This window comes from Cebus imitator, unplaced genomic scaffold, assembly GCF_001604975.1.
Source record: "Cebus imitator isolate Cc_AM_T3 unplaced genomic scaffold, Cebus_imitator-1.0 Scaffold85, whole genome shotgun sequence".
In the NCBI taxonomy this organism is placed as follows: domain Eukaryota; kingdom Metazoa; phylum Chordata; class Mammalia; order Primates; family Cebidae; genus Cebus; species Cebus imitator.
Genome location: NW_016107400.1, coordinates 7,072,407 through 7,091,674, shown reverse-complemented (window position 1 = coordinate 7,091,674; position 19,268 = coordinate 7,072,407). Strand labels below are relative to the sequence as shown.

General features: G+C 36.5%; 1 protein-coding gene across 4 annotated transcripts in view; it reads right to left on the bottom strand.

The window, feature by feature from the left end:
* Nucleotides 1-1,272: 1,272 nt before the first annotated feature.
* Nucleotides 1,273-19,268, bottom strand: part of RBBP6 (RB binding protein 6, ubiquitin ligase) — a 33,268-nt gene continuing 15,272 nt past the window's right edge. The window contains exons 5-19 of one of the 4 annotated variants that reach the window (XM_017534415.2): nucleotides 18,259-18,347; nucleotides 18,044-18,140; nucleotides 17,516-17,655; nucleotides 15,712-15,825; nucleotides 14,582-14,754; nucleotides 12,842-12,945; nucleotides 12,387-12,724; nucleotides 10,943-11,039; nucleotides 10,764-10,842; nucleotides 10,604-10,658; nucleotides 9,318-9,386; nucleotides 6,638-7,000; nucleotides 6,249-6,350; nucleotides 3,633-5,390; nucleotides 1,273-3,259 (exon numbers count right to left, since the gene is read on the bottom strand). In XM_017534415.2, the coding sequence (XP_017389904.1) occupies nucleotides 1,690-3,259; nucleotides 3,633-5,390; nucleotides 6,249-6,350; nucleotides 6,638-7,000; nucleotides 9,318-9,386; nucleotides 10,604-10,658; nucleotides 10,764-10,842; nucleotides 10,943-11,039; nucleotides 12,387-12,724; nucleotides 12,842-12,945; nucleotides 14,582-14,754; nucleotides 15,712-15,825; nucleotides 17,516-17,655; nucleotides 18,044-18,140; nucleotides 18,259-18,347 (5,148 nt within the window). In that variant the 3' untranslated portion in view covers nucleotides 1,273-1,689. The remainder of the gene's footprint in view (nucleotides 3,260-3,632; nucleotides 5,391-6,248; nucleotides 6,351-6,637; nucleotides 7,001-9,317; nucleotides 9,387-10,603; nucleotides 10,659-10,763; nucleotides 10,843-10,942; nucleotides 11,040-12,386; nucleotides 12,725-12,841; nucleotides 12,946-14,581; nucleotides 14,755-15,711; nucleotides 15,826-17,515; nucleotides 17,656-18,043; nucleotides 18,141-18,258; nucleotides 18,348-19,268) is intronic. The other 3 variants (XM_017534416.2, XM_017534417.2, XM_017534418.2) reach the window with 3 other exon arrangements.

Here is a 19,268-nt window from a genome sequence, read left to right as displayed (position 1 = left end):
GAGTCAGAATGGTTAGGCCAGACATCCCATCCTTAGCAACAAAGGTGTTTGGGAATAAGCAAATGTAATCTAAGCATCATAACACAAGCAGGGCCCTTTAGAAGAAAGTTAATTTGATTTAGAGGCAGCATTTCTCTAATTTAACTCAGTTCTGAACAGCTTTCACGATCTTTACAGTATTTGTATGTCATCTATACAAATTCACATTCTAAAATTTTAATGTCATTATTTTTAAGTATTACACTTAAAAAAACACGTATTCAAAAAAAGTATGCCTGTATAGTGCTTAAAATCTATGATTGGCTAGGCACGGTGGCTCACGCCTGTAATCCCAGCACTTTGGGAGGCAGAGGCAAGCAGATCATCCTGAGGTCAGGAGTTCGAGATGAGCTTGGCCAACAGTGAAACTCTGTCTCTACCAAAAATACAAAAATTAGCCAGGTGTGGTGGTGCATGCCTGTAATCCCAGCTACTCTGGAGGCTGAGGCAGGAGAATCACTTGAACCCAGGAGGTGGAGGCTACAGTGAGCTGAGATTGTTCCACTGTACTCCAGCCTGGGTGATGAAGGAAAAAAAGTTTATTCTCTCAATCCCTACTTACACGATGTTTCTGAAGTACCATTCCTACCCTCATTCCTCAAATGCTTTCAGTGCCTTTTCACTGTCCCCAAGTTTCCAAACCACACCAATGAAGGAAACTCGTAATGACTGCTTGCATGTCAACTGGGCAGATTAGGTAGGCCACAGATGCTCACTGGTTTAGCTGCATTCTACTTTATCAAGGAATTTAATACTCATTTATCAGGGTTTCCAGAAAAATATGTTGCCATAAATGAGTCACAACTTTGCATCTCTAATATTCAAATCCAAACAGTTTTGAAAGTTCAAACTTCTAATTTCTATATAATTCAAGACCCTCCTAGATTTATTTTTATTTTTTCTATAAAGATGGGGTTTCACCATGTTGGTCAGGCTGGTCTTGAACTCCTGACCTCAGGTGATCCACCCGCCTTGGCTTCCAAAGTGCTTGGATTACAGGCGCGAGCCACTACGCCCGGCCTCTCCTAGATTTATTTAACCACATCTCCAATTAATCCTGATTCATTTCCGGCTTTTACCACGAGCCCATCTATGAAATTTATCAGCTTAAAAACTAGTTTTTAAAACTAAAATAAGGAAATGGAGACACAAACATAACCTGTGTCTGGTAGGTTAAGTATGTAAAGTCTATAGATGTGGCACTACTTTCTGTAATAATGCAAATACTCAACATTTGAAAAGTTTACTGAAAACTTTTATTGTAATCAAAAAGTGACATAACGGGGTTGTAATGAATTCAGCAAATCATTCTGCTGATATTTTAGAACTGATATCAGCTTTTGCCAGGCAATTAAAAAAATTCAAATGTGAAAATTTCACATTACAGTAAACTCCACCCCAACTAATTAATGGTGGTTAAAAATAATAGGCCCTAGCAAAACCTCTCGTTACATGGTCACAACTCACAATTCTGTACAAAAGTTCGTGTTATAAAGCTCTGATGTAAAAATCAAATAATCAAGCAGCAATATTTTAAGTGCAGCACAGGGTCTTCCATGTCATTATTTACAAGGCTTGAATCTCTTTACATTATAACAAAATTTAATACAGATGACTTAGTAATTAAGTCAATTTTTAAAATCTGTCCTTTTACACAGTGACAGATTTCACTTTTTGGTCATCTTTCTCCTTCTCCTTTTCTTTATCTTTGTTCTTCTTAGACTTCTTTTTCTTGTGTTTGTGTTTTTGGCTTTTTTCCAATTCTACTTCAGTGCCTGCATGTTTCTTATGCTTCTTATGCTTTTTATGTTTCTTGTGTTTTTTCTTTTCCTTCTTTTTCTTCTTCTTCTTGCTGTCTTGACTTTCTGCTGAGCTGGCACTGCTACTGTGGCTTCGGGTCTGGCTTCCAGAAGGGCTGTGGCTTCTGCTGGGGCTGACACTGGGGCTGCTGTGGCTCTGGTTCCTGCTTATTCCCACCTGGACCACAGCTGCTGTGTCCAGGCTCTCTTTCGCCTTCTCCATTATTTTATCTTTCAGGTCATTAGAAATGGTTCCTGAGGTTTCCTCTTCTTTTACAGAAACATTACTTTCACTGTCACTTTCATTATAGTCTGGTTCAAAAGCAGCTTCATCAGTTTCTCTAGTTAAGTCAGAGGAGAGTCTAGAAGAATGACTTAACTGGGGTTTAGGCTTGACAGCATTCTTGTCAATTTGTCCAGCAATTTGCTCTTTTTCAACTTGTGTCTCTGGTGGGTTAAGCATATAAAGTAGTTTATTGCCACTTGACTCTTTATTGTTCTTTGCTTCTAATACATGCTTTTCACGATCCTTACAAGGATTTTTATCTACAGATTTTGTCTCTTCAATTGGGCGTTTAGTATCATAAGTGGCTTTGTGATCATGAGGTTTTCTGTCTCTTGAGGGACTAGAATTACTTTTTTTGGGCTCTCCAGCTCCTTTTTTAGGCAACTCTCTCTCTTCCCTTGGCTTATTTTTCTGTCCAGATGCAGAATCCTTATTCCGAGAAGGAGAGTCTTTTCTTCTTGTTAATTCGTTCCTTTCATCTCTACGTTTGGAACTTGAATACTCTCTGGTGTCATAGTCAGTTTTTTTGTCTCTATTGGGAGTGAAGTCTTTATTTGAGGAAGTACGAGTGGAATCATGTTTATCTGATGTTCTAGCCTCTTTGGAAGATTGAGACAGACTTTTAAGATTTCCTTGGTCATTCAGACGGTCCAAATTACTCTCTTTCTCTGGCTGACTGCTGTTCTTCCTCTTTTCAGGGTTTTCCTTTTCCAAAACTGAATAATCTCGATCTTTGGTTTTCCCTTTTTCACTAGATGCAGAGTTTTTTGAACTTTTAATCTCGTGTTGCATAATTTCGTGGCTCATGTCCTTGGTAAATTTTTGAATTTTCTCTGATGGTTCACTTTCTTTCTCAGGATACTTGACTGTATTTGATGGCTTGTTACTAACATTTTTTATAACACTAGCAGGTTTTCCTACACTTGATATAGGCTGTGTGGATTTAACATCTTCTTCTTCGGATTCAAAGTCATCTTTATCCCATTTGGATTGAGGAACCTGAATCATAATGATAACATCTTCAGCTGGCACTGTATTGTCATTATTATATTCTTCCATAGTTTTAATCACAGTTCGCTTTGTATCTGTTTTTTCTTCAGACTTCCGCACAGGACTGCCTCCAGTTGAGCTCGTACTAAAAAGAATAACAATATTTTTAATTATTGAAGAATTTACTACTAATTATAGAACACCAATAAATACAAAAATGCTAACTTAAACACAATAAATGTCCTTTTAACTTAAAAAAAAATGTTATTCTGTCCTAAAAAAGATACACAATTTAAGATTATGATTGCATAAAAACAAATGTGGCTCACCCCCAAAATTTACTTACAACCTTGTCTTTAGCAATACCTTTCTTCAAAGACAACAAAAGACTAAATAAATCCAGCCTACTTCCCTAGATCAGCACATTCATAATTAATATAAAAAGCACAAGCATGGATAAAACCAACGAAAATCCTTCCCCCAACCAATTTCCACACCCACCCCCTACAGTCAGATACCTGGTATAATCCACCAGAGTTGAGCTGGATCCTTCGGTTCCAGTCACTTTTCGTCTGACCTTTCCTTTGACTTTTTCTTGTTTAACTTTGCTAGATGTTGACTCCAATTTTTCAGAGGGTTCTTTTGTGTTAGATATATTTTCTGTATTTCCAATTTTTTTCCCAGTTTCTCTGTTGAGCTTGATTTTTTTGGCTGGCGCAGTTGATGAGGAAATTTTGTCCTTTTCAGGGGTTCTATCCATTTTTTCAATATCAGGTTCCATTTTGCGCTTTGGTGATGGTTTCACCATTTCAGTCACTTCTAGTTTTGAGATTTTCATTGAAGAAGACTCAAAATCTTTATCTACACCTTTTTCTTCAGTTTTTCTTTTCCTTTTTTCTCCCTTATTATCAAGTGGCTTGTTTTTCTCATTAGGCTTTTTGGCCTTTTCTTCCTTACTTGTTATTTTTTCTGATTTGACATCTTTGGAATAGTCCCTCTTCACTTTTTCCTCTTTGACTGGTTTTGTCTCTTGGTGTTCTTTCGCTGATTTAGAGTGAGCTTTTCTGGGGGTTCCAGTGATTTTTTCATCCTTCTGAGAGGAAGATGATGATTTAGCATTGTCAGTCTTTGGAGTCTCCTCTTTGGCTTTTTTAAGTGGAGGTTCAGATCGAGGAGATTTCTCACGTTCTCCATCTACTTTTTCTTGGGGTCCTTTAGCAGGTTTTACAACATTTTCTTTTTTGGACACAGTAGATCCATCATTTTTCCGTTTGGTCTTATCACCCTTTGCTTTTGGTTTATCCCTTTCTCTCTTGTCTTTTTCAGACACTGATTTAAAAGTGATGGATTCTGCATCCATTGGTTCATCTCTAACAGGTGTGGCATCATCTCTACTTGGGAGAACGAACAATGAGTCTGTCTTATTTTCTTCAACAACTGTAGGTTCTCTTGATTTTCTTGAAGTCTCTAATAACTCTGGGTTCAGAAAACCCTCACTTTCCTCCCCTTTTCTTCTTTTTCTGTGTTTCTTATGCTTATTTCCTTTACCATCTCCTGGAGCGTTTTCACTCTCCTTCTCTTTTGACTTTGTATTATCCTTCTGATTGTGACCATCTCTTGCTGAAAGCTTTTCTGGATAGTTGCTACCTATGTTTCGACTTCTATGACTTTGCCCACCAACGTAATCTTCTCTGCGGCCTCTAGTGAAGGGAGAATTCCTGATGTTAAGTGGTAAAAATCTCTCTGGAGAAAAGTTCTCTCTATTTGCTGAGGGTCTAGGCTGTGCTCCGGCAGCATAACCTTTATAATATTTTTCATACCACTCTCTGTATTTTCTCTCCCACTCCCGGTAGCGTTCTTTTTCAAATGGGTCTCTAAAGTCAACACTCCTTCCATAATAAGCTTTCATGTCATAGGGTGGTGGAACTTCTCTGTATCTATTAAAATATTCACGTTCTGTTTCTCCTTGAGGTACGTTACGTTTATTAGGAGACTGTCCCCTAAATGCTTGAGGAGATCTTGATCGTGAATGATAGCGTCTATAAGGAGGTGACCTTGACCTAGATCGATGATATCCATGAGATCTAGACCGTGAACGGTAATTTCGACTCTTGCCTCTGCCTCTTCTGGGGTATGGAGGTGACCGTGAATAGGAACGAGAATGTGAGCGGCTGAATGATCGAGAATAAGAGCGTGAACGTGTTGAACCAGATCTTGATTTAGAATAAGTATATGAACTTCTTGAATACGAAGAACCACTATAGGGAGATTTAGACCTAAAAACAAAACAAAACAACAGTTGATAGTTGAGAAATATATACAAAATAAAACACAGACTCTCAGATTCTAGCAATCTCTCCTCACGGTTTCATCTGTCTTTGCATCAAATTTCATCTTAGATGATTAAAAGAGGCACAGTGACCTCTATTGGAATGGAAAAAAAGTACACAAATCAGAGCAATCACTTGTTACAAAAACAAAAGTGAAGTCTTAACAATTAGAGTGGAGTGCATTAATGTACCGTGAGTTATATGAGCTAACTAACATTAAACAAAATGTCAATTAAATTTAAATTTCACTTCCTATCTGAATATTGAAGTAGGATTCTGTTTTTTGTCCTATACTGGCCAAAAGCCTAGTTGTAAAAGAAAACACATTTCAAGTGTAAGGCTAAAAAATAAAGTCTTTTAAACAAACTTCCAGGGAATTTTTATAATTCACTTTTTCTATCAATAAAGCAATTTGCATTCTACTACTGCTTCATAATTACACAGGTTAATGTTCCAGCAAGAAGCTGTAGCCTTATGGTAAAAGGGTCCTGAGAACTGTTCTTTGGCTATTCCCCTATTTCTTTCCTTCCAAAAACATTTCCCAATTATTTGATACTATATATAAATAACTTCAAGGGACAAGGGTAATTTAATCCCCATAACTGTTAGCTCTATACAATAGAATTTACATTGAGACATTATTTCAATGAACAGATATTGGGAAATAAGCTACATCTTCACTTCTATACACCTAGACCGAATCAGAAAAATTCCTAAGTGCAATGTTCTTTATATCCATAGCTAATCCCTGGATATTCAAAGTCCCATTTGTAATTCTGTTGTGAAGGCTTGCAAAACACTAACCTGGAAAATGAGCGCCTACGCTCCTTTTGAATCTTTTTGTATTCCATCAATTCCTTAGCAAAATCATTTGTAAACTCATCTAGCTTGGACTTTTTCTTTTCCCTAGTAAAATAAAGTTAAAGAGTGAAAGTTAACAAAAACCATTTAAGAAAACTAACAAGACAAATGTAATTAGATCATGAATGAAATGAATGAAATTGCCATTAGTTTTCCATTTTAAAACTATAAACTAGGAATCCCTGAGGAAGTTGCTTGTATGGCTTTGGTTTAAATTTTAGGTGAATTTCTCATACTAACTGGAAACACTGGAAAACGTTTCCAGATACCTATTTAATGTTATTATCAGAAAATGAAAAAAGTGTATAATAATTCCAAATCAGAATACATACTCTTCTTTTAGTCGTCGCTGCTCTCTATAGAATTCTTCCCTGGACAAAGGTGGTGCTTGTGTTGTTGGGATGGTATTTGAATGAGCTGTCTGCACTCCTGATGATACCCAAGGTGTTGATAAATTGGTAGGAGCTGGAGGAAACCCTGGAGGAGGGACACTATACCCAGCAGGTGGTGGCTGTCCAGGAGGAAACTGAGGAGAAAACTGTGGAGGAGGAACACCCGGAGGGAGAGGAAGTGTATGGGGAGGAGGCGGATACAAAGGAGGTGGTGGAACAGGTACAAAGACTGGAGTTGCAGGTAGTGACGGGCCTTGAGTCCTCTGTGATCTTTCGCTGTGGTGTCGCCCACGGTTTATACTTCTGGAGAAATAAATTCCAAGGTATTACTTCTTCAAACTAAAGTCACCTGAGACAAGTAAGCTTATCTTTTCTACCCATAATTATCTTCAAACTTAAAAACAGTGGAATAGAACCAACTATTCAACTAGTATAGAATCATAAGTACCATTTATTTTGTAAAAATAACTCTAGAACATAATTTTTAAGGTCACGCAGCGACTGAGATGATGCAAATTTATGGGACCTTCTCTACGTGGAAATATTGTATTTAAAAGTTCTCTTTTATGAAGTCCAGATTGATTATCACTCCACTAATTACCACCCATTACTTCCTAAACTGTCTTTTGAAGAACTGACAGATTAATGTTGCTATGACCTAGTTCCACCCAAAAGCTTACTTATTCATTTATTTTTAATTTTTTTGAGACAGAGTCTTGCTCTGTTGCCCAGGCTGGCGTGTGGTGGTCTGATCTTGGCTCACTGCAACCTCCACCTCCAGGGTTCAAGCAATTCTCCTGCCTCAGCCTCCCAAAGTAGCTGGGACTACAGGTATGTGCCACCATGCCCAGCTAATTTTTGTATTTTTAGTAGAGACAGGGTTTCATCAGGCTGGTTTACGTAATCTGCCCGCCTCAGCCTCCCAAAGTGCTGGGATTACAGGTGAGAGCCACTGCACCCGGCCCCAAAAGTTTAAATGAAGGAAAACCACCTCCTGTAACCTCCTTTTTGAGGGAGAAGGTGGGTGAAGATCATATAAAGCAGAATAAATTCTAGTTTTAATTTGTATAATTAACAATGAAAATATCAATGCTTTCTCTCAAAGGCTTAAGTAAAAATAAAAGTGTTGGGCTAAAGTTTCTAATTTGTGCCTCACCGAAGAAACAGAATGGGCTCACTTCTGTTAAACTACAGGTTCTTTAAATTATAAATAACTGGTACACAACAGCAGCAGCAGCAGGGCTTTAGATTTTAAGCGTTTTGTTCAGATAGCTATGAATTAGTAAATATTACCCTTCTTTTAAAATGTGATCCAGTAATGACAGAGTAAACTTTTTAATAAGTTTAGCAATGAAGCACTAGAAGATATCCCTAATTTTCTTTCTTTTTTTGAGACAGGGTCTCACTCCATCCCCCAGGCTAAAGTGCAGTGGTGCGATTAGAGCTCACTGTAGCCTCAACCTCCTAAGCTCAAGTGATCCTCCTGCCTCAGCCTCCCAGGTAGCGGGACCACAGGTGCATCCCATCATACCTGGCTAATTTTTAACTTTTTTTTTTTGTAGAGATAGAGTCTTGCTGTGTTGTTCAGGCTAATCTTGAACTTCAGGCTTCAAGCAATCCTCCCCCTTCAGCCTTCCAAAGCTCTCAAATTACCAGCAGGAGCCACTACGCTTGGCCAAAACTCTTTTTATAAAGTTTTGAAGGCCCCTTTATCCTGCTGGTGATTATGATCTAGACCAGCAGTTCCCAACCTTTTTGGCACCAATGACCTGTTTTGTGGAAGACAATTTCTCCAGGGACAAGAGTGGGATGGGGGGATGATTTTGGGATGAAACTGTTCCACCTCAGATCATCAGGCATTAGTTAGATTTTCATAAGGAGCGTGCAAACTAGATCCTTTACATGCGCAGTTCACAACAGGGTTCATGCTCCTATGATAATCTTAATGCCACTGCTGATCTGACAGGAGGTGGAGCTCAGGTGGTAAAGCTTGCTTACCTGCTGCTCACCTCCTGCTGTGTGGCCTGGTTCCTAACAGGCCAAGAATGGGCACCAGTCTTGGCCCAGGATTGGGGACCCCTGATCTAGACAGTAAGACTCTGACTTCTTGGATTAATAATGCTTGTACCTGCCCAGAGCAGGAGCCTCTAAAAATCTCCTGTCTCTTCTTTTGGAAAAAAAGGTGGGAGATGATTGGGACAGTGGAGTCTAGAAGATAAATAAATGTAATTCTTTTCGACAGTTGGGAGCTGAGCTTGTTAACTTTCATCTTAAACTGGTATCTTAGATATTGTGAATCTTAATGACTTTCTTCTACTTACAAGAGGGTAAATACAAGCTAAAACTCTGCTGTTTGCTGAGGGAGAGAAAGTAATCACTGGGAAGGAACATTAAAAATGTCTTAAAAACCATCATTTAAGAAACTATATGTAATTTATTCTTTTCTAGGCCTCTTTAAGGATAACTATTGAGAACTTAAGAGTGATAAACACAACCCAAACAAATTATCTCCTTCCTTCCTGCCACTGCTGTGCTTTAATTTCTTTGATGTTATATATATTTTTTGGTGATATACATATATAATAAGATGATTATTTTCCAAGATTTTTAGCATACCTACCTGTAGCAGCTCCTCTCCCCTCTTCTAATTTGTTGTGGTGGAGAAACCAGATAGCCAAGTTTGTTGGAACTATATGAGAAACAAACAAACAAAAAAGCTCAAGTGTTTTTCCATGGGCATAATACAAGATCTTTCCATGCACAGATGTTAAAACACCGATTTTAACTACTCGAAAACTTTTTCCTACTCCTCAATTCTTAAACTTATTTCGGACACAGGAGAGGTGAGCAAACATTTTATTTACTTAAAACTAACTTTCCCCCCAGTTAACAGTATTATAACAGTAATTAGACCTCAAAATAGATTACTTTATGTAATATCACATTTTAATTAGCATTTTATAAGTTACTCTGTGAATTTATTGTTATATACAAGGAAGAGCCCTTTTGTCTGCTGGGCACTATGAAGCCATTTTACATGTTAAGGTAGGTAGTGTCATTCCAATTCCAAACAAGGAAATGGATGTTAGGGAGTAAAACCACATGACCACTGTTATGAAGCTAGAAAATGAAGAAGATGGGATTCAAAACCCAAGTCTACCTGTTTCTAAATCCTATGTTCATTCTACTGATATATCCTGCTAGTAACTCATACTTTAAGGATAGGTCAGTTTTCAATTAGATTATATAAACAGAAAAAATTATATAAATAAAAAGATATTAATAAGTCTGTTGATTTTCAATGCCATAAAATATCCCACAGAGAAAATCAAAATTATTTTTATTTCAGGGTAGAAAAAACATATCCTGTGGAATAAGACATGACTTAAAACAACAAATTTTTGTTTGGTAGACTTTAATCTTATTATGTATTTATGTACTCAAACCAAACTTTGATCATCCAAATTAAGGATAGAAAAAGTTAAACTAGTATAGGAAAATAACTGATGCCATATTTAAAATAACTTTTCTGTAATTCTAATCCTACTCATTAACTGAAGTCCTGTCAAGATCCCCAGTTGCTGGACATGAAAGTAGAAAAAAACTTCTAAGATTTTGTATTTTAGAAAAGATTTACTCATTAAAAAAAAAAAAAAAAAATTTTCTCTTATTTTCTTATACAAAATTGGCAATTGTAAATTCTGGAAGTAGTCCATTTCTATTCCCTAAGATTATATATAAAATAAATAAAAAAAAAAAAAAAAAAAAAACTCATATAAGCTTGAATTTTGTTAATCTGGCACATTAAAGTTTATAATAAAGAGCAGCAACCCGCTGCCTGGTTTGAAGCTTCTGTTATCTAGTTTGCAGGCAATCATCTGAAGATTATTGCAAACATCTACTCACTGTTCCCAACCTGGTCGACCACCACCTGGACGAGCAGTATTTATTCTTACTGGACCTAGAAACAAAAAATAAAAACAGTAAGGTAAATATAAAGTTGCCTATTAAATCAAGCTAAAATTATTTTTTAAAGGGAAAAAAGTCTAAAAGTGATCTTACTCACCAGTTGTGGGGATCAACTGTCCGTGCAATAATGACTGTCCAAGCAAAGATGGGGTTCCAAGAACAGGCACCTGGTAACCCTTTAGAAACAACCACAAACAAACAGAAATGGTTAAAAAAAAAAAGAAGTAAAAACAAAGCCCTACTATAAAAAATCCCAAATTAAAGAGTAAAATTTACCTTCTCTTCCATAAGAGCGGTAATTGCAATGGAGGAGGTTCCCTTAGAGTGCTCTGATGCAAGGGCTGCAGCTGGCAATATTTTATTATCAGAATCCCTTAAAAAAAAATAAATTACAACACATTAAAAATTATCAGAAAGGGACAATTAAGAGTAAAAAAGTTTGTTGCTGTTTACCCATCACCTGCAGTAAGATGAGCCAAAGATGATGAATACTTTTGAGGAACATGAGAGAGGACTGAAACTTTGAAGAGTTCTCTATATGAAGTGGAAAAGTAAAATGAAGGACCCTCCCTAAGAAGATATGACAGTTATGACAGAAATCATTTTGCAAGAAGAGTAAAACTTAATCAAAGTGTGGCCTATGGAGACAAAAATCCCCCTGGGATTAGGAGTGTTTTAGCTCTAATTCTACCACTAAACTAAAAAGATAATCTTGGGTCAGCCACAGAACTCTCTGGGCCTATTCCCACTATCAACCAAATAAATTCCACTAGATTAGAATTTCTTAAATGTACATGTAAAGGTCTCATCCTAAAGATTTTGCTTCAGTATGTCTGAAATGGGCCTCTGATACCTATTTTTTTTTTTTTTTTAAAGAATTTATGAGCCAATAAGCTACATGGAGAAAAGTCTCATTTCTGAAGTGGTAGACTTTAAGTGAGTTTTCACTATTCTCCTACATTAATTATGACCCCAATCACTTTCCTGAGTTCTCTACTTACCTGTTTTTACTCCCTTGTCTCTACCTATCCAAACTGTTCTACTCAAATCTACTCCTATCCAATACCATCATTATGACCACAAGTGAATTCCCCCACCTTTGAAGTTCAGAGCTGTTATGGTATATAGTACATTTAATGTTTAACAGGGGCTGTTGGCAACCTGTGTAGTATTTGACCTTGGGATGCTTAATCATCATTTGCCGAATGAATCACCTTTATTTTCCTCTTCCTGCAACAGGACTAAGTCATTTCTTACAAGTCATCCCACGTTACTGAACACAGTGGTCCACTAAGAAAGCTATTAAAGTCGGGTACAGTGGCTCACGCCTGTAATCTCAGCACTTTGGGAGGCTGAGGTGGGTGGATCACAAGGTCAGGAGTTCAAGAGCAGCCTGACCTATATTAAAGTTGCTGCAGTTAAAAAAAAAAAAGACCAGCCTGAGCAACATGGTGAAACCCCGTCTCTACAAAAAATACAAAAATTAGCTGGGTGTGGTGGCACACGCTTTGCAGTCCCAGCTACTTGGGAGGCTGAGGCAGGAGAATCACTCGAGCCAGGAGGCAGAGGTTGCAGTGAGCCAAGATTGTGACACTGCATTCCAGCCTGGGTGANAAAAAAAAAAAAAAAAAAAAAAAAGCTATTAAAGTGATACCCAACAACAAAACATAACATCATTGACCTCATTTGGTTTCTAACAGTGAAAAATACATAGGCTTACCGAAAGGGTCCATCTGATTTTTCTGAATGGACTGATATTGATACTGTTGCAGTTATATCAGGTACAGGAGCTGGAACAGAAGATGGATTTCCAGATACAGGAGGGGCCAAGGAAGACTGATTAGAAGTTAATGAAGATATAGAGGGAGTTGGGTGAGTTGATGAAGATGTCACTGGAATCATGAGAGGATCTTGCTGTCTTGATATTGGAGATCTCATCAGAGGTTGGAGGTTTCTCTGAATCAGTGGTCTTGGAGGTGGTATTGGGGGTGGCGGAGGAGGTAACTGTTTTCGTAGTCTTTTTGTATAACCAGTTTCATTTTTGAAGTTATTAACAGCCTAGGGATACCAAGCATAATAATGCAGAAAAATGTTATGTAGTATTCACTGAAGTACAGTTAAATCAGTTAAAAATTAAAAAGAAATTTTTCATAAAATGGATACAAAGATAGCTACCTGTCGTAAAAATTTATTGGCAATTAAAGCATCAGGAGAAACATCATTCTGATGACACGTTGGACATGTATGCTCATCTGATTCCAGGAGTGCTGTTCTTATACCTATGTGTAAGATTTCAAATATTAATAAAAACATGGTAGGAACTCAGTGTTTACAGAATGAATTAAAAGGCTGGTCTACATTTGTTCTGTTACATTACTGTTTTCCAAGCACGTCATGCTAATCATTTCTTAGATTAAGAAACTTAACTAAAATCTCTTATCTTACAGTACTCCTCTGCTCTTTTCTCTATGATTGATGCTATGCTAAAAAAAGAGCAGTCATAGCTGGGTGTGGTGGCCTGAGACAGGATGCCACCTTGGGAGGCTGAGATAAGAGAATCACTTGAGTCCCGAAGTTCAAGGCCAGCCTTGGGGAAAATAGCAAGGACCTCCACTTTTTTTTTTTTTTTTTTTTTTAAAGGACACATTTAAATAAGTGTCTGAACTGAGAGCAAAAGCACTTTCTCAAATACTATTTTTTGTTTAGCTAGTAAATGGAATATTGTAGAAAACAAAATAGAAATACGAGACAGTCTAGAAAGACAAACCTTTTACATGGCTAACTTGGGATTTTCATTCAGGCAAGAAAATGAGACCTACAGCACAGCAAGTGAGAGCAACACTAAATTACAGATATGAAGATCATGCTTCAATGTAATAAAACTCCAAGAATATCAAGTGGTTTGTTAAATTTAAGATATACTCTGAAACAAGTCTTTACCAACCTCTTCTTGACCTTGGTCTTTTCACTGAAGAGGTCAATAAACACAGATTTACAGGTATCTGAAGGGAATGGATTCCAGGACCCTCTAAGGATAACAAAATCTGCAGATGCTCAAGTCCCTCAACTACCTCAAAGGCATAGTATTTGCATATAACTACTATGTACATCTTCCAGCATACTTTAAAAAATCTCTAGATTGCTTACAATACCTGCTGCAATATAAGTGCTATGCAAATAGTTGTTATACTATATTTTAAAATCTGTATTAGTCTTTACGACTGTATTATTTTTTACTGTTTCTTCCCCTCAAATATCTATCATCTGTGGTTGGCTGAATCTCTAGGTGCAGAACCATGTGTACGGAGGGCTGTATATTTCAAAACTACCTTTAAGAATGAAAAAAGCCAGAGCAGGTTTGAGCAAATTTTCAGATAACACTGATTTCTTCTGTGTAAGAAGGTATAAACTTAGGATAAGTGGCAGGAAACAAATAACTGCTAATATAAGTGATTTAAAAAGTCACAACTGCATGGCAAATGCTGAGTAATAAATATGTCTACAGGAAGCAGTTCTTAATACACTTAGAAAAATTAGGATAAGCTATTCACAATCCAGAAAAGGGATTTAGGTACTACTTAAAAAAATTTCCAGAATTATCTAAGGCCCAAAAAGGTTTTAAAATTCTGGATACCACTTAAAACATACAGGAAACAAAAAGTCTATATAAAAAAACCCGTCAGTATAGTCACCCTGATGAAGGTACAGAAGGTGGTCAATTCTATTATTTAAAAGGACAAAGAGGTTATTGTTTAAAAAAGATAGAATAACAAAAACAGACTTCTCATTACTAAATGCTCATTGATCAACACTTGTCATCAACATTATTTATTTTGTTATTAAAATAGATGAGGTTAGGAAGAGTAAATACAAATATTCTAAAATATACAGTTTCCAAGATTCAGCATTTCTTACATTCATCACAATAACTGTTTCCACAGCAGGGGATCACAACAGCATCCGTCATAATATCTTTGCAGATGAGACACAACAATTCATCCGGGATAGGATCATCTTCCTCTGAGGAAGAAGATGGCTCCTCTGGTAAGAAGGGAGGTTTCTCTTTCTTCCCAATTGCATATGCTTCTCTGTAAAAGAAGGAATTCAGTGGTTTAGCATCGTTTAGAAGGCATAGTATTCATGCTACATGTTCTAGTATAACATAACGGGAACACATAATTCAGAATAATGCCAAATTAGATAAGCACTGTATCTTCTCAAATAAGGGAGTAATTATGTACAACCTCACCCTAAACAAAGACACAAAAGTCCAAACAAGTATAACAAAAAGAAGTGAAGAAATGCTATAAATACAGTAAAACAGTTCCGTAACTCTAAGAACTGAGGGCCAGAAATAAAGCAAAATGTTCTGTGCCATAAAGTTCTATTTAAGTGACAAAGACAAGACTTGAATTTAGACAATACCACAATCACAATTTTTCCTACTCTATCAAGTTTCTTGCAAAAAAAAAAAACAAAAAAACAAATTAAAAAGCTCCCCCCAAATTTTCCCTTCTGCATATCCGAAAAGTCCCTCAAATCTGTGAAGGTGCTGGAGTAAATGCCACAAGATGGGAAATTAAAATCAGTACTGACATTATACAATTAAAGAAAGATAGTTCAAGGGAAATATTATGCCATTACTATACACAAATTATTAGAATGAGACACCAAAACCCATGATCTACTTATTAGTATTTTAAGAGAGGTTAATCAATTTATAGTCAATTAAGCATTAGTGACTTAAATGATCAAAATATGTGTTACAAAAATGTCAAGTAACACCTCATTAGACACTCTAGGTCCAGTTTTTTGTAGAAATGCATTTTGCAGAAATGTTGGCCATTAAATATAGTATTTAAAAAACTGTAACTGCTATTCTCAGACTTGTTACCCCTGCTTCTACACCCCCATCTTCTTTGTAATCAGGCAAATTTGCAAAACACAGGAATCCCTAAAGAAACCCTTTCTATTTCATTCAGGAACAGAGTGTGTTTATCTCAATGCTGAAAATGAAAGAATCTCGGCTGTACAGAGTAGGGTACCTTAGGTGTGTTATTTGTGTTGCAGTTGCTCCATAGACATCACCACGATTCCAGAAATAAGTATCAATTTGCTTATGCCCCATTGTTCCCAATTTGTGAAAGAGGAGTCTCCCACTGCCCAAAAGAGAGAAAAAAGAAAAAAAAAAAAAAAGAAAAAAAAGAGGAGAACAGAGGATAGAAAAAGAAACAGAAGAAGAGTCTGAGTTGCTTATCAGTGGTGTTAGTGAAGAGAGTGAAAGTTTCATTTAAAATATCTGGATTCCCATCTTTCCCCAGTATTTGCTGTGTGTCTGGCACAAATGGACACTTGTATTTCAGCATTCAAAAGCAATGAAGTTAATTATTAGTTAGGGTTTACAGGTGATATTAATTTTTCCAACACAAATTTCTATTTAAAAATTTTACATAATATAGATGAAGCGGTCTGCTCTTAATTGTGTCTGTAAAAATAATCAATTTCAAGCTAAAGTTGTTTGGAAACATCTATGAAATGTCTCTGAATTAGAAACAGCATAACAACAGACTGTTCAATGATGAACCACAAAAACACAGGATGGTGACTGATAAAAAATAGATGGGGGTGAAGTTGAGGAAGTGAGCAGGGTTGGGAGTTTAGGAAAACATTCTTATCTGTGAATGAAAACACTATTTACTGAAGTACATATTCAAAAATACAAGATCTTTTCAATATTATTCTATGGCATAGCTATTTTCATCATCCCCACCTGCTCACTACACTACACTTCAATAATATTTACAGCATGAAGCTGAGGAAAACTGTTCTTACATACAGTACTTTTTTTTTTTTCCCACTGAGAACATGAACACCTATTCTGTAAATTTATGCCCCGAGGATCCCCTAACTTCATAATCTCCTGGACAACCTGTTAAAAATGTAGAATCAGGGTCTCATCACATAACCTCTAAATAAAAAACAGGGTTGTGGGGCAGAGCAACTAGGATCTTATTTTTTTTTTTGCCCAAGGTCACTCTACCTGACCAGTCTTTTAACATACTTTTGTAGGAGTTTCTTATGCACAACGAAGTTAGAAAATCACAGCCCAAAGGAGCACTTAATATTATGTTGTATAGTATGTGAGTTCCCATCTGTTGAAGGTAATCAAAATAGTAATTGACTACATTAATAAAAGGAGATAAAATGGGAAGTTACCTAGTTGAACCCTGCCACTAAATTTTCACATCTGTCCATTTCACTAAAAACTGGTTCATAATATAAAATCTGAATACACATGAAAAATGGGCATTAAGATGTTTTATAGAGCTACAGTTGATCTGAGCTAGCGGTTTATAAAATAAACCCTACTTTAGAATCTTAAGACTCACATGGTATATTCAAACTTATTCAAGATACTTTAGTTATTTCATTTATGCTTGACACATAAATTTGCCTCAACATCATGCAGAGCTTTTATCCTTAAGCCTCCTGTTTCTCAAAATGATTACAGTCTGTTTTGTTCACTTAAAAATGCAAGTAGCATATATAATAAGATTATGTGGGAGTATGTATGTGAATGAGGAAGAAAGCAGGGAATGACAGAAAAAGAAAAAATTAGAAGACTACAAGGGAAGTGGCACTCATTGATAACAAAAATCCCCAAATCCATTTTAAATTTGCTTTAAATGGAGCAGACTGCAGTCTCATAGAAATGCGAGCTATAGAGACTAATGACCTTGGCATACAAAGTTCTCAAGGAATCCAAGTAGCCACGTTACAAGCCCAAGATTAAAGCACTATACCCTGTGACTGGAGTCTCCACAGGTCATACCTAATTTGCATACTTACGCATCTATAGTTGGTATTGCGTATTTTCCAGTGTTGGTAAGCATTGCACCTTTCATGTTAGGATCTTTCACTTCCATCATGAAACTTCTGGGAATTCCAGTGCTCTTTTTAATCCTAGGGCCAGATTCAAAGTTTTTATCCTATTCAGAGGAAAAAGAAATAGGAGAAGAGAAAAAAGTTATCTTTATTTAATAAACTGGCTAACCTTATACTGTGCTTATTTTATTACTTGTAGTGCTTTACACATATGATCTCATTTAATCCTCATAACTGCTATGTAAAATAAGTACTATTTTATCTCCATTTTAGAGAAGAAAAAACAGGCTTATAGAGATCAAGTAACTTGCCCAAATTCACTCAGCTAAGGGGCAGAAACAAGATTTGAAGCCTGGCAAATTTGGCTCCAGAGACCACACTCATTTGCCATTGTTTACAGAAGGCAGTATTAACCAAGAAAAATAAGATGGCTAAGAAACAATTTCATAGGGAAAAAAGTGAGGTATACTATAATTTCTACTTTGAACTTACCCCATTTGTTGGGCAATTCTTAATATAATGTCCAGGTTTACCACAACGGAAACATGTATAAGATGGAGGTGGTGGACCTAGAGGTTTCTTCATGTAACTAAAAGGGGGAAAAAGAATTACATGTACACAATGACTTTGAAAAAATAGTGCTTTTGAATTGGGGTGGAAAACCCAACCCAAAAGTTCCTATTAGTGTAAAACATTTATGAACTTACTTGATTGGGTCGTATTCATGGCCAGATTGCGACATCATTGCTTTAATTTTATCTTCTTCAGAAGCATTGGCTTCAGCCAGATTGGCAGTCTGTTTAACAGGTAATTATTTGACACACACATTAGAAACACATTTAAGACCACACAGCCAAAGACAACACCACTCATCCTGTAAAGAGCAGTATCTAACTAACCTTGCATAAAAACAACTATTTACACGTATAACCTGGAAGAGGCACTTGGGAATTCCTTAGGTAATTACATGATGTTTGGGTGTCTGCAAGGCTGAAGAAAGTCATTCTGGGGGCACTCAAACCTTAGACCCTGTTTGTACCTTACAGTAAGACTTGCATACTACTTTTCTACAAGTTAAAGAAAATGATATTAAGTTAGAAGAGAAACACTTGATATTTTAAAAATTCAAGTGTCAGAGCATTAAGGCTATAATTTATACTTATAATGTGGAGGTAGGGATGAGGGTAGAATGAACATATTATGCAGCAGATATTAGAAGTAGAAGGCTGTTTAGGTAGTGATGTTAGTTTCAAATCAAGGGCAAAGGATGTGCATTGAGCATTATAATTTTAAATTAAACTCTCCAGATAAGTTTTATGAATTTCATCTTTGAGGTATGATATATCAGGTCTAGATATAAGCAGGGTCTAAGGGAGTGATTTCTAACAACTTGAATCTTCAAGCATTTAGCACTCATATCAGCCATTCACTGGGGTTTGTCTTTACATTCATCCACAAAACAAGCAACCAGTTTTAACATTTTATTGTAATTTTATATACAAAGAATGCTTAACATTAACAGAGCTTAGAACAACAGCAACGTTTACAGAAAACTGGATTACAGATGTTTAACAACTAATTTGTTTGAACCCAAACATTATTTTACAAATACCTGTAGTTAACCCATCTACCAGCAGGAGGTGCCCTACTCTTATTCCTAAGGGTTGAGAAGTCTTGAGACGGGCATACTTCATACTCATAAAAGGCATGTCCTCTG